The sequence below is a fragment of the Arvicola amphibius genome, chromosome 7 (assembly GCF_903992535.2).
Source record: "Arvicola amphibius chromosome 7, mArvAmp1.2, whole genome shotgun sequence".
NCBI lineage: Eukaryota > Metazoa > Chordata > Mammalia > Rodentia > Cricetidae > Arvicola > Arvicola amphibius.
Window position 1 is genome coordinate 14,792,703 of NC_052053.1, and position 21,870 is coordinate 14,814,572.

The 21,870-nt window shown below is 41.2% G+C and overlaps 1 protein-coding gene across 3 annotated transcripts in view; it reads right to left on the reverse strand.

Annotated features, from left to right (window-relative positions):
- Nucleotides 1–1,047: 1,047 nt before the first annotated feature.
- The window catches only part of Bbs5 (Bardet-Biedl syndrome 5), a 34,691-nt gene continuing 13,868 nt past the window's right edge, over nt 1,048–21,870 (reverse strand). For 2 of the 3 annotated variants that reach the window (XM_038338202.1, XM_038338203.1), the window contains 9 exons: nt 20,735–20,869; nt 20,022–20,105; nt 17,690–17,713; nt 13,259–14,380; nt 9,724–9,881; nt 9,509–9,616; nt 7,141–7,326; nt 5,258–5,404; nt 1,048–1,610 (listed from right to left, as the gene is read on the reverse strand). In XM_038338202.1, the coding sequence (XP_038194130.1) occupies nt 1,499–1,610; nt 5,258–5,404; nt 7,141–7,326; nt 9,509–9,616; nt 9,724–9,881; nt 13,259–14,380; nt 17,690–17,713; nt 20,022–20,105; nt 20,735–20,869 (2,076 nt within the window). In that variant the 3' untranslated portion in view covers nt 1,048–1,498. Of the gene's footprint in view, nt 1,611–5,257; nt 5,405–7,140; nt 7,327–9,508; nt 9,617–9,723; nt 9,882–13,258; nt 14,381–17,117; nt 17,533–17,689; nt 17,714–20,021; nt 20,106–20,734; nt 20,870–21,870 lie in introns of those variants that run through there. The other variant, XM_038338205.1, reaches the window with a different exon arrangement.

A 21,870-nucleotide genomic window follows, 5' to 3' on the forward strand; every position in this document is an offset into this window, starting at 1 on the left:
GGTGATGGCTAGTTCATGACTTACATGGTTGAATCTGATTATGGTAGATTGAGGAGTCTGTCTAGACACCAAGAAAAATAGTGGGTGTAGAGCCTCCCAACTCTCCTCGTGGAGTCTCTCTCTGTCTCCCAAGCTGGGCTCACACTTGTGTGTCCCAACAGTCAGCCTCTGAAGAAGCCAGGGTTTCAGACGTGTGCCACCAAACCTGGCTCAGTCATCTCTCTTGCTGTTGGAAATATGCCAAAGAAGTGACCTTTTTATAGAACATAAAGCTATAAATCAAACCAGTGACTGTCTACCCTCCTTCATATTGTCTTCTACCTCAGAAGTCTAAAGATCGCTCCCCGTTATAGCTGCTGTGGTTGATGTTGTGAAGGCTATGATTTACTAGGTTTTTAACAAGCATTTTATATTTGGGGCTGGAGAGATGGGTCAGCTGGTAAGCATGCTCACCTCAAACGCTGAGAAATAGAATTCAGATCCTAGAACCCACAGAAAAAGAATGGCACGTAGCATGAGTGCCCTTCCAGGAAGATGGGATGCAGGCAGGGGTGTACACAGGAGCATGCAGACCAGCTAGCCTGCGGTCCACAGTGGAGAAGCGGCAAGGAGACCGTGTCTCTGAAAGGTGGGGAGGGAAGACTGACACTTGAGCTTGCCCTCTGACCTCCACACATGCACGGTGGTACATGGAAGCATGCATACGTTGCATTCAGATACACACAAAAATACTACATTTTGATTTGGGAATAACTAATATGCCAGTGTTACAGAAAGGAGAAAGGGACTGGAGAGATGGCTCAGCAGTCAAGAGCACTTGCTGTTCTTCCAGAGGACAGGGGATTGGTTCCCAGCGCCTATATGGCAGCACACAACTGTTTCTAATTCCAGTCACCAGGGATCTGATGCCCTCTGGTCTCTGTGGGCACCCGGCAGACATGCGGTGGTGTACAGACATACACTCAGGTAAAACACCCATACACATAAAAATAAAAATTTAAAAGGGGTGGAGGGGAGGCCGTTTGGATTTGATTAGACACTTTGCCCTTCAGATGAAACTCATTTATTATTTTTCTTAAACAGCATTTCCAGTCATCTTCGTTATAATGCACAAGATCCCCGTCATAGCTCACAATGTGAGGAAAGGGTTCTGTTACTCAAACATTTCTTTAGAATGTAGACATATGCATTTCTTTGACAATAGAAAATGAGTGTAAATGTACCTTAAGAATACAAAGGCTTAGTAAACAGTTCAGATTTAGAAAGCCCACGTCTCTGAGTAAAGTTTAGCAAAAGTACATTGTTCAACTGAACACTAAAGCTCTTAGCAAATGGTTTTATACTCGGCATTGGAACAAGCAGTGACTCTGAGATCTGGCTACACTGTCAACCTCAGAGACTCTACATGAATCATTGTACAGGTTTAAAGAAAGACAATAAATTATAGGCCTCTTGTCCCAACAAGCCACTTCTCAAACGATTATTTTTGTCACCTTGTTTATAGTTTAGACAGTTTGAACAGATTTAAGCGTGTTGCTAGGCAACTAGCTCCGGAAGCATAACGTATTTCCTTCAACATCCCAGCCCATTCTTTTTTATCATCTTCATACCTGTTGGAAGAAAAAACAAAGAAACAATAAGCAGCCTTTAATGAGAGCAGTTTGTAAGTTTCTTTGTAGTCAGTATAAAAATGGGGTCTCCGGGGGAAAAAACCCCACTGCCTCCTGCCAGACAAGGTGCCTCACCTGGTAACAGTTGAATCCCTTTCAATGTATGCACGTGTGAGTGAGCATATACCTGCACCATGGCCATTGTATTGGAATCGGACCGTCCAGAAAAAGTCATGGACGAATCACCCATGTGGGACTGAAGAAGATTGCTGGGGAAGAGTCAGGACGTGGACTCTAATGAGGGAGAACTCAGAGAGGCAGGACTTAGCCTGTAGCCTGAATTGCGAGTTCAGGAGTTCCCACCCACTCGTGTGGCACCTCGTACAGTGTAGACCCCTTCTCCTCATCGTCTGAGGACGGCTCTTAGATTATGTATGCCCTTGCCTCTCACTAAAAACTGGTGCTCTTCATCTCTGAGCATTCAAGGCTACAGAGACAATTTGCTTTGCCTTAAATGTGTGCTTGGCTTCTCACTGGAATTTGAGAGCAGCCTGGGCGGTGCATAAGGACTTTGAGGCCAGCCTGGGCTATGAGTGCCTGTCTCCAAATACAATGGAAATGTATTGCACATCACAATAGAAGGGTTGATGGGTTTAGAGTGTGGGAGGCTGAGGCGGGATTGTTTGGTTTTGTTTTGTCCCTTTGTCCACTGGGAAGAGTGGCCCTGTTCTCTTAACCTCTGAGCCATCTCTCCAGCTCTGAGAATATATTAATACTACTTTGAGAACTTTTACAGAAATCATGAGTTCTCAAATTTGACTACACAATGGAACCACTTGGAGAATGCTAAAAACCACTCCTGTCTGTTCCCTCCCCAGAGACTGCGTTGGTCTGACATATGACCTAGGGATGTGGATTTTTTTTGAACACTTGGAAAGTACTACTACAAACCTTAAAGATTACCACTCTAGACCTTACCCCAAGTTAGAAAACAACAGAATCATCCAAATTTACATTTCTATTGTTAAGCAGGACAGAGATGAATACCCCATTTTCAACCCCCAGCCTAGTGGTTTTCAATCTTTTCTGCACATATATAATCATTTTGGGGATCTGTCAAATTTCTAAAATCCATACCACATCCCCCAGACCAGCTAAATCACCACCAGTAGGGGTGGGAGAGTGGCCCTGGTGCCTCTGGAGGATCTATAGTGACTCCACTGTGCAAACAAGTTCGGGAACTACGGCCCAAACAGAAAGATGAACCACAGGAGGGGATCCCTCTTTGAGGTTCTCATGGCGAAGGTCAGGGCCCAGTTTAGCAGGAGATGCTGCACCTTTCTTCCCTTTGCTGGGGCAGGATGGCTTTAGATGACATCTGAACCTAGTGACCATGGTTCAGATAATAGATGCCACAGTTTCTCCCCAGCAGCGTATATCAGGCTCATCTGCAAATCAGATCACCTGAGGTTTTAGGAAATAATAATCCTTGGGTCCTCTCTCCAGAATCTGGGCATAATCCATGTGTTCAGGCCTGGCTCTGGTATATTTTAGAAGTGCTGCAGGGGACTGTTGTATGGTCAGGATTGGGGATCACTGCTAATTCTAGCCTCCTCCATCCTTGTAAATTTCCAGGGTTTTTTTTTTTCTTTTTCCCCCTCCTCTTCAGGTACCCTGGTACCCTCTCTTGAGCTGTCTTCCCATCAGGAAATGCCCAAGGCCCAGAAGCGTGGTTTGGTGAAACTAGCCTTTCTGCCCTGCAGCTCCCCACCAGGGAATAAAGCACCCACTGGTCTGGGTCTAGAGCAAATGATACCCACTTTCTAGTCTCAAGTGGATGGTTCTGCCTTCACTATCTGATTGGGCGCAAACATAAGTGTGCCAACAGAGCAACTAGGAGTCTTGTTAAAATGCCATTTCTGATTCAGGAGATCTGAGGCAGAGTCTGGGATTCCGTGTCTCCAAGCAGCTCCAAGGGATGCCAGTACCACTGGTGTTCTACAGGCCATACTGTGGGAGCAGGGCACTGGTCTGAGAATAGCTCACTTGAAGACCTCTGTCTGGCCTTGGGAGTGGGTCTGGCCTTGAAGTTGATGGGAGAGCATGAACGTGGCTGTTTCTAGAAGAGTATGCAGCCTGGACTCATTTAGGCTCTCCGCAGGCACCCAGAAGCCCCCTCCTGTCCATCAGAGGTCAAGCAACCTGGGTTGGCCGCAGGAACCATTATGGAGTGGTATCCTGATGGTGGCCTGTCAATCACTAGACACCCTGCACAGGACTATGGTCTACAGATGGAACTTACGCTCCTGTGACCTCTGGGATATATCTTGTTTTCCATTAGATGTTTACTGTATCTGACACTGTGGTCAAAGTGTTCCCCGCCCTTTAGAAAGCATTCTTTGACTAAAATAGTTGAGTAGCTGCTGCATTCTTAGGAGAATGACCTAGCAGCTGTCTGGGTGGGAAAATGGATAGCTACTTTCACCTTTTTCTTTTTAAATAATCATTTGCTATCTGAATCATCAAACAATTGAAAGAATAAGTTAGATTTAATGAACTCATGAAAAACTGAATAGGTCATGCCGGGCGTTGGTGGCGCATGCCTTTAATCCAAGCACTCGGAAGGCAGAGGCAGGTGGATATCTGTTAGTTTGAGGCCAGCCTGGTCCACAAGAGCTAGTTCCAGGACAGGCTCCAAAAGCTACAGAGAAACCCTGTCTCAAAAAACGAAAAAAAAAAAAAAAAAAAAAAAAAAAAAAAAAAAAAAAAAAAAAAAAAAGAAAAACTGGTCAAACATTTCTTAAGTGCTGTTTTCTTTCTTTTTTAAAATAATTTAAAAGTTATTATATTTTTAATGTACATTGGTGTTTTGCCTGCATGTATGTCTGTTAGAGGGTATTAGATCCCCTGGCACTGGAGTTACAGACAGTTGTGAGTGCTGGGAATTGAACCCGGGTCCTCTGGAAGAGCAGCCAGTGCTCCAGCCTTAAATGCTGTGTTTTCTTAGGAAATGAACTACTCTGAAGGAAAATAAGACATTCTGCCTTGACAGATCTCGATGAGTTCAAGGCCAGCCTGCTCTACAAGAGCTAGTTCCAGGACAGGCTCCAAAGCCTTAATGAGTCACTCTTAAAGCTAGAATTGGGCAGAAAAACTCAGCTGTCCTAACTCATTTTAACAATTAAAGAAACCTGCCTAGGACTGGAGAGACGGCTTAGCAGTTAAGAGCACTGGCTGTTCTTCCAGGATACTCAGGTTTGATTCCCAGTACCCACATGGTGGTTCACAGTTGATAATAACTCTAGCTCCAGGGGAATCCAGTGCCCTCTTCTGACCTCCAAATGCATAAGACATTCACATATGCAAAACACCATATATATAGTAAAATTTTTTAAAAAATTAAAATAACAACAACAAAACCAACCAAAGGGATTCTGGACGAGTTCTTTCCTTAATCTCACAGCTAACCAATCACAAGTAGTACTTGATCAATAAGTACCATATTCAAAAGTTCAGTTAGGCTTGAAGTGTATAGTTTACCACTGGGAAGTGGCATGATGGGAAAATCTGGCTTATTTACTGCAAACTTGCTTCCCAGTTAACTGGCTTAATACTTGGTTCAAAGAATTAGACTGAGGAAAACTTACTTCCATATGTCATTGACTTCAGTGGGTGCAAACTCTTTCGATTCCAGTTGGATCATTGCAAAACCACCGATGGCGTACAGGGATCCAGCCAAGCTGACCAGACTGATGGAGCTTCTTTCTTGGGGAAATTCCGTCATCACTTCCCATCTAGGTATTTTATTGAAAATGCAGTCAACATAAAATGCACAGAAATACACCATTTTGGTGTAATTTTGTTCATTTTAAAGGATATGTGTGTGTGTGTTCATGCACACGTGCATGGTGTATACACACGTCCATAAATAGGTCTAAAACTAAAACCACAGAGGGTTTGTAGTTTTGTGTGCAGGTTTACACTTTTTGTTTTTATTTATTTTTATTTTTTTTAAATATTTATTTATTATCTATACAATATTCTGTCTGTACATATGCCTGCAGGCCAGAAGAGGGCATCAGACCTCATTAGAGATGGTTGTGAGCCACCATGTGGTTGCTGAGAACTGAACTCAGGACCTTTGGAAGAGCAGGCAATGCTCTTAACCTCTGAGCCATCTCTCCAGTCCCACTTTTTTTATTTTAGACAGGGTTTCACTATGTAGCTCTGGACTGGAATTCAAGAGATCTGACTGCCCTGCCTCCCAGGCACTGCCAATCAAAGGTGTGGCCCACAATGTCCAGTAGTGTTAAACTTTTTTTTTGAGCATTTACCTCTATTCTCCAATCTTCAAGAACATCACTTTAAATTATCGTTTAAATCTAGCTTTATGAAAATTCTTTGTGATTTGCAAATATCAAAATTATTTTGTAATCATATATATTTGGTTTCTCAAAAAAGCAGCAACATTGCTCTAAGTTTTTCAACACTATTGTAGGAATTTCAATATATGTACTCACCTAGTTTGTGTAAGCTCAAAAATTTAGAAAGATTATTTTTATATAAAAATAGCAGTCAAGTCAGTTGGTGGTGGTGCATGCCTTTAATCCCAGCGCTCGGAAGGCAGAAGTAGGTGGATCTCTGTGAGTTCGAGGCCAGCCTGGTCTACAGAGCGAGTTCCAGGACAGTTAGGGCTACACAGAGAAACCCTGTCTTAAAAATAAATAATAAATAATAAATAAATAAATAAATAACAAAAATTACTCAAGTATTTTTTCACATTAATTTAATAAAAACTTTAAAGTAAAATTAAGAAAGTTATAAAGCACTCATAGTTTATGAGTGTTAGTGTTAACAATAGAAAATATTTTAAATTTTTTGTTTGGTTTTTTTTTTGAGACAGGGTTTCTCTGTGTAATCCCTGCTCTCCTGGAACTCATCCTGCAGATCATGCAGGCCTCTATCTCAGAGATCCACCTGCCTCTGCCTTCCAAGTGCTGGGGCTAAAGACTAACACCACTTCGCCAAAAATATCTTTTAATCTTTTTCTTTTCTTTTTTGAAACAGAGTTTCTCTGTAGCTTTGGAGTCTGTCCTGAAACTCACTCTGTAGACAAGGCTGGCCTCGAAGTTACCAAGATCCGCCTGTCTCTGCCTCCTGAGTGCTGGGATTAAAGGCGTACACCACCACTGCCCCACAATATCCTTTAATTTTTAAACTACGTGTTCCTCATTAATTCTTTTAAGACATGTGTACTTATCTTTGTTCATACAACTTTTCAGAGATAAATAAGCCTTTGCGAAATGACTGACTGTGTAAAATTAGCCCAGAGTCAGGCAAACAGTGTATCAACATTAATTCATGACTCCTACATTTCAAATGACAAACACACGGTGTGGGGAGTTGGAAATGCTTTCTCTTAACCTAAGGTTCTTGACTCGCCCCGCCTCCCCCATGCCTTAGAAGGCGTAACTACCACCCAAATACAACGAAATGGACAGGACTCATTTGCTACAGCAGAGCAGCTCACTTATTGGTCTTCAGGTCGAAAGCTTCAACTGAAGCAGAGAGACCGTCCTCGGTGACACCCCCTGCGATTACAATTTTGCCTTTATGGATTGCCACTCCAAACATGGAACGAGGGGTCTTCATCGGAGCCAGATCTTTCCAGTCTCCCTTTTTGGGGTTGTAGATAAACATTCTGTTGGTACACTTTCTGTGAACAGAAAAAGACAACAAATGTTCCTTTTAGAATCTCTTTTTTTGTGAAAGCAACTTTAATAATTTGGTTTTGTTTCTGATGGAGTACAGAGTATTTCATTTAAAGGATTCTGGGACTGTCGGGGCAAGGGGTGTAGTTTAGTGGCAGAGCGCTAATGAAGATTGTGTGAGGCCCTGAGTTCAAACCCTGAAAAAGTTTGTTTCCACTGAGTCCAGTCTTGTCTATGTAAGATCCAGTATTAAAAATCCATTGTGACTATAAATTACATAATAATCACATAGGGCAATTAATTATGGAAATGGCTTTATGTTGAACTCATCCAAATTATTCTCAGGATTGATCTTAGGGTTTCTTTTTCTTTCTTTCTCTTTTTTCTTTCTTTCTTTTTCTTTCTTCCTTCCTTCCTTTCATTCTCTCTTTCTTTCTTTCTCTCTCTCTTTCTTTCTTTCTCTCTTTCTTTCTGTTTGTTGTTGTTGCTTTGAGACAGGGTTTCTCTTGTGTATCCCTGGCTGTCCTGGAACCCACTCTGTACACCAGGCTTGCCTCAAACTAGAGATCCACCTGCCTCTGCCTCCCGAGTGCTGGGATTAAAGACATGGGCCACCACACCTGGCTTGTACTTTAGGGTTAAAGTTGTTAATAACGGGATAGTTCATTCTGGATTCCAAGTAGTAACCAAGTAGTAACCAAGAACTAAACAAAAATTTTTTTGTGAGACTAAGTTTTCTTTATCGAAAAAAGATCAGACATAGGCATTTCCTCGAAGACTTGACTATGGTGGAGCTGGAGAGGTGGATGCTCAGGGGTAAGATCACTTCTGCTCCTGCAGGGGACCTGGGTCCAATCACAGCACCCACATTGTGGATCACAACCATCTGTAACTCTAGTTCTGGGGAACCTAATGCCCTTCTGGTCTCCAAGGGTACCAGACACATACATGGTACACAGACATATATGACATAAAACACACAATTCATAATTTTGGTTAGCTTTTCAGCTCTATTAATCATTAGCCTGGATAAATGATAAACCAAGGAAGGCAGCATTTTCTGGGATGGGAGATGTCACTGTAAGCTGAAAGTGATTATTTTACTAGATGGGTTACTGGCTTAACTGACCTTGGGAGCACTCTGAGATCTAAGATCTCTTTCCTAACCAAAGACTGCCTAGAAGCTGAGATGAGTTAATACCTGAACTGTAGCCTGGTCTTCTCACAAGGGACTAGACAGAAGCAGTGAGGGGACCTGAGGAGTCAGTCACCAACATGTTGCTGGAGAAATAAACCACACTCTTGTCAATGACTGTGCTTTTCAGTTTCAAACTGACAGAGATTCTCTCCTAGGCACATAAAGTACAAATCTACATTACTGTGGACGATTTTGCTAATGGATATACTTCAACGCCATGCTAAAGAGCATGTTGAAGCTGGGTGGTGGTGGCGCACGCCTTTAATCCTCGCACACAGGAGGCAGAGGCAGGTGGGTCTGTGAGCTCGAGGCCAGCCTGGTCTAAAAGAGCTAGTTCCAGGACAGCCAGGACTACCCAGAGAAATGCTAGAAGAATACATTGGATATTTTTTTTTATCAGTTTGGGCTGGAGAGATGGCTCAGCAGGTAAAGGCACCTGCCCCTTCAGCCTGATGACCTGAGTTCAGTCCCCAGATCCCACCTGATGGAAGGAGAACCAGCTCATCAAAGTTGCCTTCCGACCTCCACATGTCCTGTGGGAAATGTACCCTCCACATTCTACAGATACGTGCACTAATAATAACAAAATAAAAAATAATGTTTTCTACTTATGCTTAATTGAAAAAGAGAGCCTATTGGTCTCAATGTAGTACAATAGTTCTAAAGCAGCTAAATAAAGGACTGACTCTGCTCCTGGATGCTGCTTTTCTCCTGTTAGGATGCTTATGGTTGAGGTATGTGCTCATCTGGCAGGGTGCAACCTTCCTATCTATTTGGTCTAGTGACTTTAAAACATCTTTTTTTTTCAAAAATAATTACATTTTCCTCTAATAACATCAAAACTATATTTGCAACTTTTACCTGCAAAATATAATGTGAGAGCCAAGTCCCACTTCAGTATGTAGTCTCAAAACAAACACACACACAAAGGCAGAAGCTCTTTCAGCACTCACTCAGATGTCAATCATAAGGAAACCGTGGGCACTTACTTGTCGTCTGTCTTTCCGCCTAGACAGTAGATCATCCCGTTATGGGAAATCACATTATGGCCATAAACTTTAATAGGAAGATTTTTCACTTCACTCCATTTTGCAGCCCTAAAATCAGATGACAATACAATTCATGTTCCAGCTTGTGAAAATAGGAATTTGTTGTCGGCATGCTTAGGGAACAGGAATAGGCTAGGAGTATTTCGTCAACTTACGCGGGGTCATAGCATAGGACGGAGTCTAGCGAAGCTTCTGTTTGGAGGTCTTTGCCGGCAACCACATAGATTTTGTCGTCCACCTCTCCCAAACCAAAGAGACACCTGGCTGATGGTAGAGGAGGAAGTCCGACCCATTCAGACGTTATGCTATCAAGCTGAAGAAAAGATGAGTTATGGAGATTGGTGACTAAAAAGTACACAATATTTCATGGACTGTTGAAAATTTACAGAGACAGTCTAAGATCTTGTAAAACTACAATCCCAAAAGTATCACATTTTACCTGAGAATTACTAAAAAGAATGAGAAAATCTACTTGGCCTATGAAAAAATACTGCCTCCCCCCAATAAAACAAAACAAGACATCAAGAAAGGAAAGACAATACAATAGAATTGCTAGGTTAGCTAGAAATCTGAGTCTCTTGTTAAATTTTCTTCTGAAGTTGCCCTGTTCAGGTTTGAAAAAAGGAATCTTAATACTTTGGGGACACTGGGAAAGACGTGTCTGTGGCAGGGGTCACAGTATGCGGATGACCCCTGGATGCTATATTTAACACACTCCCACAGCCAGCACCGGCGGCAGCTGGACCTGTCGCTCAAGTCCGCAGACAACTGAGAATCTGGGCAGTATCTTTTCTGTCTTTTAAACATGGCTAGGTTCCCTGTATATTATTTTTGATACAGGAAAAATACTTATCTCAATACACCCATTTTGGGTGGGGCCACCTTAAATAGCCTGTTTCTGGTTTATGCTAAGAAGTAACCTGGCTTGTCACCAGCCCTGCGATGGTCCCATTAGTGCTGCGTTCTGGTGATTCTGGCCTGGCTGGCTTTCGTTTTGGTATTTACTTTCCAAACTCCTGACATATTCCCTTTTGCGTTTTAGAGCAACACCACCAAGGAAACTCCTTCCGAGGGGTGCAGTTGTACTCCGTGTGGCACTTGCGGGTAGCAGAAGAGAAGGCCATCAGAGATTCACTGCAAACTTCATGTAGCCAGGAATGGGGAAGACCGTGGTAGCGATGGCAGTGACGTGGCATCTGTGGAAGCCCTTTTGTTTCTGATCTAGTAGTGCCAGTCAAACAATGTACTAAGAGCAAATAACATTTCGTGACGTGGGTTTAATCCCTGTGTGCACCGTGTTGGCTTTGCAGTCACTCACTGCAGCATCTAGATGGTGATTATATGATGTTTAACTTCTTGGAAAAAAAAAAAAAACTCTGGTAAAGAAGGTACCATGGGGCTCAGAGTACATCACTCAGCGGGGGTGGAGATTCCATGTGCAAGAGCCTGGGTTTGATTTCTAGCCCAGCCGCGGATGGGGTGGGGCAAGTACTATGCATAGAGTGGAAATCACAGCAAGTGTTTATGGGAGTCCGCCTGTGAGAGTTCTGTACGCAGTGCTCAGACAGAAAATCTCATTTGGTCTTCCAGGATAGGTGTTTTCTCGTCTGTATTACAGGTGAGAGGAAACGGCCACAGAGAGATTAAATCACTTGCCCAATTTCACATGGCTTTTCAGGTGGTTTTTAATACCACGTTGTCTAAATATATAGTTGTTTTGCTGTCTCTTTGAGACTGGGTGTCATTATAAAGCTTGGGTACTATTTTTTTTTAAATGGATCAACAGCTATCACAGTTCCAGACCCGAGGGCCCAGTTCCCATACAGACTCTGCAGTACCCACCTTCACCTCTTCTCCTGGGAGCGCTTTCTCTAGCACATGATCAGCAGGTTGCCAGCCCCTTCAGTGGATGAGCGCCCAAGCTCTTTAACCCTTCCGCATCCCACTTTCTCATTGTTAAACTTAAGGTTTATACCTAGACTATCTCAAAGCTTAGTGCAGTCTAGGACTTGGTGAATCTGTTAATTCTGTGGAGGGGAAAACATATCTTAAAAAGGTCCCTAATTCCACAGTCTATTTGCAGCATATACCAAATAGCAATTCGCTCTGAACTTAGCACACCTCACACGGGCAGCCAAGCAGAAAAACACGAAACCTGAGATTCTCATACAAGGCTCTTGCATATGGCTTTAATTCAGGCATCTTGTTCTAGGTTCGTGGCTTTATAGAAATGACAAGGGGGTCGCCCTTCCAACTCTACAAATGTTTCAGTGGCTTGTGCTGAGACGGGTAACCTCACTTGAAAACAGAAGCATGATAAAGGTAAAAGGAAGTAATAGGATGGAGAAAATAAAGGTTAGAATGAGTACTCAAAAATCAGGAGAGTGTGGGCTCTGGGTATATTTTCAAAAGGTGTGTGTGTGTGTTTGTGTGTGTGTGTGCGCGCACGCGCGCACAAACTCTAACAATGAGCTAGGTCCTCAGCCTTATAATCCATATAGTAATATGAAGTGGAACAAAGCCTGCAGGAGTGTTGGAGGATTATTCTCTGCTGTAATTGTCCCTTGAATCTATATATAGATATATCTATATATAATTATATATCGGTCTGCCTGCCTACCAATCCATTCAAATACGTTTGCTGGTGTCTTTCGCTGGAACTTAGACAATTAAGAAACATGATTAATATACATTATTACTCCATTTTGTTGAGATTAGATGACTGGCAAAAGGCAGGGATTTGTGAAAGCATGGTATGTCGTGTACTTTGAGAGCACACAGTAACTGTGGTTTGATATTCCACACTTGCTTAATTCTGGCCTTTCCACCCTAGGCCACGATTAGCTATGACCTATACAGATTCTTACTGAGCTAACCACAAGCTATGAAGTATTGATACTGGCAATACTGGAGGTACCCATGAAGTCACCGAGTGAGTCAGAAGCTGCTAGGGACAGCCTACTGTTGTTATAAAACAAACTGTCCCCAAATAAACTAGGGAGAGTCAGTTAGATGAGGAAGATTTGCTTTCCTGGAAGTTTATGGTTACACTAAACGGATGATTAAGTTATAATAATACCTACCTCTAATTCTGATAAAATAAAGGTAATATCATGAATAATACCTTCTAAATGCAATTCAAATAGAGATACTTGTGGAGGCAGGGTTTTTTTTCCCCTCATACAGTTCAAAGTGTACAGAATATGTAAAGAGTCCTTTTTCATTAAAATATTTTATACAGTAACAATAAGTAAGATATGAATGTTGCTTCCCCAAGCATCCTATTAAAGGAGAAAAGCACAAAAGCTGACCAAGTCCCACTTCTTGCAGTATGTCAGGCACGTTGGTAAAGGAGAATAACTTTGTTTGGAAAAGATCCTGACCTATTTATTGGGCAATAGTGTTAAATATGATAAATTTAGTCTCTACTAAAATACAGAGCTTTGAAGAATTACAGTTATCAGCGGTTGTACAGCATTTGGAATCAAAGAATGGCAAGAAAATCCTGAGCTGTGAGTAACATATAAGGACTTCCTTTCCTGTACCTTTTACTAAATATTAAGTCAAATTGAGTATTTCTGCCAGACCTCTGTAGGTATCAAGGTGTATGAGGGTACAGGAGGAGAGCAAGTTGAGCAATATGTAAGCAGCCCCTAAATTCACTAACTGGCTAATACATGGTTTCCGTACCTGGAAGAAGTAGGACTGTAGGGGTTGATCCTTATTTTCTTCATCCACATACAGCCCTCCGACGACGTAGATCTGATTTTGTTGGGTAACGATACTGGAATGATTTCTGGGGATCTGCTCTGCTAAGGCGGTAAGGTAACACTCGTTTTCCATGGGGTCGTAAGCCACTGCAGCTGTGTCATTGACCAAGAGAATGAGATCTTTAACGAACATTCCATGTCTGGGAATATCATTGAGGTAACCAGGAAGTAAGTCTTCATCCCCGACATCGCCGTTCACCTCGCCAGTCCCTGCCTTCTCAGCGTTTTTGCTAGGTTCCGGGAGTTTGCCTGCAAAAGCATCTTTTAGAACTTTAATTTTCTTCTGGACTTCGGGGTTGCTTTTAATTATGTCATCTTTCTCGACGTGATCTTTGAAGTATTTTTCTGCCATAAGGCGGAAACGAATACAATCAAACACTTCGCTAAGACTTTTCGCCCTGTTTTCTTTGTCTGTCCGCACCCATTTCATAACGGCCTCAAACACCACTTCCTCCTTTTCTACGTTGAGACCGTCATTTGAAATGACGGAGATCAGCTCCTGCGGAGACAGCTGCATGAAGTCTTCCTCCTTACAAATCTGCACAAAACGATCTGAGACAAACTCCCGGGCAGAAATGGCGAGTCTTGGGCAGTCAAGGAGAAGACCCAATCTTAGGATGGCCAGACAGTTACCCGGAGCCAGTCGTTTCTGAAGGTAAGACACACAGACGGTGAAGACTGAGGGGATCTGGAAGCGGCTGGACAGGGCGAAGATGTCTTGCACGTTTGCATCATTGAGATCGATACTGGCAGAGTACAGGTATTTGATGATCAAATCAAGGATAGCAGGATCCACGTTATCTAGCGCGACCTCCTTTTTTTTCTCCTCTTCAATTTCAGATAAGAAATACTCACGGAAGTAAGGACTACAAGCCGACAATATCAGTCTGTGGCAAGGAAGACTTCTGTCACCTGCTTTGAGGGTGCAATCGATGAATTTTTTCTCTTCCAGGAGATCTTTTAGACCATCCTGAAGAAGGGTGGACTGGTAAAGCCGGAGTTCCTCTGCAAGCTCCCGCTGGGAATCCATTCTGTGAGGAACCTGGGTAAGGAAGGGGACACTGAGGGTCTTCGCTCCTTGCTGCACACGGGTCTAGCTGTAAAAAGGCGGATCACTCTGCGCCGCGCAGCCTGGAGCCTTTGCAATTTAATCCCACCGGCTAAATATAGACACCAGCTCTAACGACGAGAATTTAAGAGAGCTGGCTTGGAACGGAGAGTTGTTCAGCTGTCTGAGATTGAAAGGAACAACTGGAACTTCTGGTCACCAAGGAAACGGCTAAGAAACAAGACATTCAGGTGAGGTGGAAAACTTTGAAATGTAGAAAGCCTTGGAACGCTAAGTTAAGGGGCATCCACAAGAAAATGCTTACTAAACTAACAGAAAAACGGATCATAAAAATGAGTCACTCCTCTAAAAATGGCCTAGTGGCAAGCCGCTTGGCTTGAATTAGTGATACCAAGGTCAAGACTATGAGGTGAGTTCATTTCAATTCTCATAAGCCATGAGTCCAGTGGTTTAAAATGTTAACGCGCAAACTGGTAGTTTCTACGCAAAGCCGATAGGATTTTCTTTTTCAAGTAGGAAGCATAAAGTTGTTTATGTACTTAATAGTTTTATATAACCTTTTAAATGGCACCTCCATCATGACTGAAATAACAAATGCAGAGAGACTTAACTTACTAAAATATTCTAAATTATCTTTATTTTTTTAGGTAGGAAAACTGTAATTACTACTGAATTACCAAATCCATTCACACTCTGGCTTGCCATACAGGGGATATAAAGTGACAATAATACAAAAAAATAAGATAAAGAGAGAAGTTTAAAAGGAATCAAGACCAGAGAAAAATAGTTAAGCCTTTGGGAAAGAAAAGACCCATACACATAAGAATATTTTGTAACTTTAAGTGCTAAAAAGAACCTTCCATGAAATAAAAATATTTCTATTTTTATTTCTATTATTTAAAAAAATAGAACAGCTATAACTCTATGAGAAAAATGCTGTCCCTAGAGACACAAAGTCACCGTGAGCTACTGCACCATCCGTGACATTTAGAAAGCAGGCCTTGTTTAAGAAAACACGATACTGGAGTCATACTTTACGGTGCTGATGAGAGTGGAGCACCATATGAACAAAGATGTGATTTAAAGAGCCCAGCCAGGCCTAGCGGCACAAACCTGTAATCCCAGCATCTGTGAGGTGGAGGCAGGAAAATTATCAACTAACTACATAGTGAGTTCAAGGCCAGCCTGGGCTGTATGAGACCCTGTTACTTCTCCCAAGTGTTCCTTTGTTTCTATCGAGATGATATTATAAATTTCTTCATGAAGTACTTTATTACACAATCATGATCACGTTCTAAACTCAGTAAAGCCACAGAGAAGCTCAAGTTTCAATGGCTGGGGTTCTTACATGTGCCCCCCATGTAAGCTCAGTGAAGACTGGGCTTTTGTGCTGCAGGTCTGTGTGTTCAGTCTATATAGTCCCTAGGCCTCACAGATGGTCCTTGAGTATCTGGTAAAGGAGCAAACACTCCAGCATCAGGGAATTACATAGTTTCAAGCTTTAAGTTGTCTCTCCATGAAGAGCATTTTATTTTATTTTATATCACAGTGAGTTGGCGGTCCTGCCAGCTGCCAGGATGACAGCTGAAGGGAGAGCTCAATGGTTCTCTTTCCATTTATAGATGTCATTAAAGGTTTAACGCGCTGGACAAAGCTAACAGCTGCTCCTCTTCTTTAAACAAGAAATGATTCATTTCTCTCCACACGTAACACCTAACATTTGAAAAGATTAGTGAGTCAGGTGTAAGCACCAGGGTATGACGTTTGGGGTGATTCCTTGCTTGTGGACCATTTTTAGTCCCGTTTGCTTGAAGAGCAGTGAACAATGTTTATGGAAGCATTTTATTTGTGATCTCTAAATATGGATATTATGACTCCGTTTGGTCCTTTAAGTATGTAGAAATCCTTTTCCATTTAGAAGAACAAACACATATGTAGCATTTTTCACCAATTTTTAATGAATCAGGGAAGCACTAGGTTGTAATGTATGTTTGTCTATGATTATATATATTATTGCATCTTATTTTAAATCTATTTATGTGCTCATTTCTTTCTCACTAGTGAGAAAGGCTGCTTTTGGCTAAGTACAATTATTTGTTGAAAGATTCCATAAATTTTCTTTAGACTGCCACTGTATCCAAAACAACAGAATGATGTCAATGAGATCCAAAAAATGTTATCTGAGAAATGTTCAAAGGTGGGGCTGGAGAGGTGGCTCAGCAGTTAAGAGAAATGTTCAAAGGTGGGGCTGGAGAGGTGGCTCAGCAGTTAAGAGAAATGTTCAAAGGCGTCTTACTGAATACAAACGAGATGGTCAATGAACAAACAAAACAATTTACGAATGAACAATTCCCTTATAAAGCAAATAATTTCTTGTTGAAACCATCATACCATTATTTACAGATTAGCATTTCTTAGTAATATACACAATTGTTAAAACGATTAGTTTTTACAAAAATGAGACCCTAAAAATGATGTGTTTAAGAACTATAATTTGGGAGGCTTCAGGCAGATCTTTGTGAGTTCTGGAACAGCCAGAGCTGCATAGTAAGGCCCTGTCTCAAAAACAAACAAACAAACGAACAGAATTATATTTGTATTAGAGTTTTACATTTAGAGTCCTGTGATAATATATTTAAACACGATTTGTAGTATTTGCTTATTTTTTAAGAATGATCTTTTTTTAAAATAATACTTTCAAAACATTAAGTGGTGCTAAATAAAAAACTTTATTAAATCCAACATGATATAGTCACTTAATATCTATAAATTGCTATTTTACAAGCATTAGGTACAATATAAACATTTACAAAGCAGGTACATGTCAATTACAATTTTGAATATAATTTTTAGAAAACTAGCAGTTTTCTAAGATCCAGGAGTTTTTCCTTAATTATTAAAAACTTTTCGTAAAATATAAAATATAAATCTATAAATATAAAAATTATTCCATGCCTAGAGCAGGCAAGTGGTATCTTTTAATCTTGAGATATATTTAAACAGAAATCCAGTTCAACTCAAGCTCAACTCATTACTTCCCAAAGTCCCTGCAGTGTGAATCCATCCTTCAGTTTCTCTATTGCAAGCCCCAGTTCTTCTGAAAATACAGGTTCACGGTCTTGTTGCTTTGGGGAAGGTAAGAAGATGATGTGGGAATGGAAGGCAGGCAAGGAAGAGGAAAAACAAAAAGTGTTTCACTAAGTTAGTGAATGCTAAATGCTGTAATATTGAAACTCAAAAAAAAAAAAGACCAACAAAAAACTAAAGGTTAAATGTCCTTACCTTATTTCCATCAGCAAAATAAGCCTGTAAGAGAAAGAAAATGATATTTTACATGCTCATACAAAATAAATCAGGGGTCTAAAGAACAGGCAGTTAATTTTCAGAAAGATTTAATAACTAAGTAGTATATTTCACATTTGGTTACTGTGCAGTTGATAGTTTCTCCACCTATAATGTTGCTTATTTCTTGTGGTGGTACAGGCCCTTAACCCCAGCATTGGAGGAGGCAGAGGCCAGTTAGAACTTCCTAAGTGTGAAGCCAGACTTGTCTACACAGCTAGTTCCCCAGCAAGGGCTACACTGTGAGACCTCATCTTAAAAACAAAACAACAAACATTTTAAAATTTCCCATGCCAGTATTAATGTCTGTAAGAGCTGCACTCTATGCTCTAAGCAAACTGGTTTTCTAATTGATGTACAGCACTGTTAGCCAGAAAGGAAATGTTTTTGGAGCTTTAAGATGACTTCTCTACTTCTGCTTCAGAAGATGATGGGAGAGGGACTACAGAGATGGCTCAGCGGTTAAGAGCACTGGTTGTTCTTCTAGAGGACCTGGGTTCAATCCCCAGAACCCACAGGGCAGCTCACAACTATCTGTAACTCCAGTTCCAGGGGATCCAAAATCCATGGCAAAACAGCAATACACAGGGGCTGGAGTGATGGCTCAGAGGTTAAGAGCACTGGCTATTTATAATGGGATCTGGTTCCCTCTTCTGTACAGAACACTATATTCTTTTTTAAAAAGATTTATTTATTTATTATGTAAACAACATTCTGCCTTGATGTATGCCCGCACGCCAGAGGAGGGCGCCAGATCTCAGTACAGATGGTTGTGAGCCACCATGTGGTTGCTGGGAATTGAACTCAGGACCTCTGGAAGAGCAGCCAGTGCTCTTAACCTCTGAGCCATCCCTCCAGCCCAGAACACTGTATTCTTAATAAATAAATAAAATCTTAAAAAAGACAGCAATGCACATAAAAACAGACATAACCCAGCACCCACATGGCAGTTGTAATCCATCTCCCAAGTGATCTGACACCTTCATACAGACAAACGTGCAGACCGAACACCAATAAATACATCATTTAAAAAAGGGTGTATGCCTTTAATCCCAGCACTCTGGAGACAGAGGCAAGGCGGGCGGATCTGAGTTCAAGGCCAGCCTGGTCTACAAAGTCAGTTCCAGGACAGCCAGGGCTACACAGAGAAACTTTGTCTCAAAAACTAAAAACACACAAAAATACCAACAAAATCAACCAACCAAGCAAAAAAGCACGGTGGCTGCGACACCAGCACGTGGATCTGGAAGCAGGGTCAGGAGTTCTTCAAGGCCGGGGCTGGGAAAATGGCGCAGCAGTGACGAGCATGTAGTTTAATCCCCAAATCATATCAGCCAGCTCACAACCACCTCTGACTCTAGTTCCAGTAGATTTGAGGCCTCCGCCTCCAAGAGCCCCTGCACTTATGTGCACACTCATACACAAACATGATTCAATGTAAAACAAACCACCACAACAAAACAAGATCAACAAACAAACAAACCCTGAAACAAATCAAAATACCACTTCACAGTGTCAGTATACAATTTGAGGGTGGTTTGTGCCAATTTCACATCTTTATTTGAAACTTTTTGTTGCTGAAGGGAAGGTATGTGCTATGGTCAGAATCATAAGCCTGTGGGTATGGAAACACTAGAAAGCATCACTTTATTTTCTGAGACAGAGTCTCTCACTAGGTGGCCTTGAGCTCACAGAGATCCACCTGCCTCCACCTCCTGAGTGCTGGGATTAAAGGCTTGTATTAACACACCCAGCCCAACATTATTAGTATGTTGGCTAGTTAAATAATACATATTTGGAAACAGGAAAGTATTTTTTTTCAAATATATATCCTTCTAAAATAATGTAAATTAAAAAATCATTTTATAAAGATGAATTCTGTAAAGACTTTAAATTAATTATCATAAATCAAATCCTCTAGCTGTTCTCAAACTATTTCCTAGGTTGCTTGGGAATTTGTTTTGTTTTTAGGGTTTTTTTTTTTTTTGCTTGTTTGTTTGTTTTGCTTTTTCAAGACAGGGTTTCTCTCTGTTGTGCTGACTGGTCTTGAACTCACAGAGATCCGCCATCTCTGCCTCCTCCCTAAATTGGGAATTTAAAAGTCTTCTCACAAAAGAAATTCTCTCACTTAAAAAATTTCCTCAAACGCATGTCAAAAGTCTCACGTTTTACAACACTGTACATAGTTACACCATTATTCATGAGACATTATTCATTAAACATGACTCAGATAAACATCACAAGAAATCTACTGATTCTTTCTGGTGCTCACCACAAAAGCATCCGTGTGATCATCAGAGTCTATTTCCACATCATCTGGAATCTGTTCAACTGTCAGAGCTTCAAGTGGCTGTGGCTAAAAATTAAGATGTCAGAGTCAATATGAAACAAGTTCTTTTAGAAAAATGCACTGTGAGAAGTGCAGATACTTGTAAAGGTAACAATGAAGACCACTCAAGTCAGTCCATAGTTCATAGCCTTATATGAAAACTAACATGAGTTGTAAAGGTTAGTTAAGCAAAGTTAAGCAAAAAGTTTTAAACCTGAATTCAACATCATCAAAATAATTAAAACTAGAAATGTGTACATATATTGTACATAAATGTGTACATATTTAGAGATTTTCTTTTTCTCCTTGAGACAGGGTTTCCTTAGTGTAACAGCCCTGGTTGTCCTAGAACCCACTTTGTAGACCAAGCTGGCCTCAAACTCACAGAGATCCTCTTGCCTCTGCCTCCCGAGTGCTGGGATTAAAGGTTGTGCCTGAACAGGCTGCTTACCTAGGCTGGGCAAGAGGAATGAATGATGGCAATCAACCAGAAAACAGTAAAGTCACCAGTTAAGAGATGGCCAGTCTGAGGCCATGCTCACTTGACCATGGTCTACATAGATGGTTAAGTTGGTACACAGTGAGTTTAGTTTTGTATATAGGTATGTATGAAATCAATTCAGCAAACTCTATATCCACAATATTGAACACATTACCTTTTCTTCCATTTCATAATTCACTCCAAATATCGGGCTGGCAGAATAGACTTTGTGAAGTGAGTTGATCTCCTTAACTGATTCATGTAGTTTTTCCAGAGGGTCTATTTTAAAGCCAAGAACATATCCTCCACTCTATGAGAAAAAAAAAACAACGAAAAAACAAAAACCAAGTGTGAGGAGCAATAGCTACAGAATGCGATGAGAGAAGGCTAACTGCCCTTGCTCTGGAGCAGCACAGCTAAGCGGCTCCAAAGAAATTACACTCTATGCTCTGAAAATGGCAAACACAAGAGCACAGCAAGTCTCCAGGATGTCATGGAAGGGCTGCTGATGGCAGCAACACAGGAGCGGCTCATCTTCCGACTTCTCTCCCTAAATGCCTGCCTTCCTCATATTCTGAAGTATGTCCAGATCATCTTTAAACACAAGCCCATCTTCCCAGGTGAAAAATATGCACAGTGGAGTGTGATGGCCAAAGGAACTAAGTTTTGCTAGGTCTTGAGAAGGAACAGACTATCCATTAAAGAATGCTCCATCTGAAGCTATTTCCTTGAAGGGTTTGCAAACCATCTTAACTATGATTGACCACAGGTTGGTAGAAAGTGTGTTTTGTTTTAAAGTACCATACTATAAGAGATAAGAGCATATTTTGTGTTAAACGCACATACTTTTTTTGGGTTCAATTCTGGTTCAACAACTAATATTGTACAGTATTCTTTCCTTCCTGTTTCTAGCCCCATTTTTTTTTTAAAAAAAAAAACTATGGAATGGTTATCAAGTGGTTGTATTAAACAGAATAAAGTATATCCTGTTGGTACACTTCCTGGGATACAGTACTTAGTAATGGCAGTAATAGGCCATGGAAAAGAGAGAATAGACATTCACTTTTAAATTTAGAATTGATTTTATAACTTTGCCCCTTGTGTTGTTGAGTACACTGTGAGGGAGCAGAGGGCTGGGCAGTAACTAGAACAGTCCTCTAATAGCTCACTTAAACAATGGATTTGGGGGTGTGGTTGCACACGCCCTGTTATCTCAGACTCAGGAGGGAGACACAGGAGAACCACAAGGTCAAGACCAGCCTTATCTACACAGAGTTCAAGACCATAAGTAAAGTATTTTAAAAGTTTCAA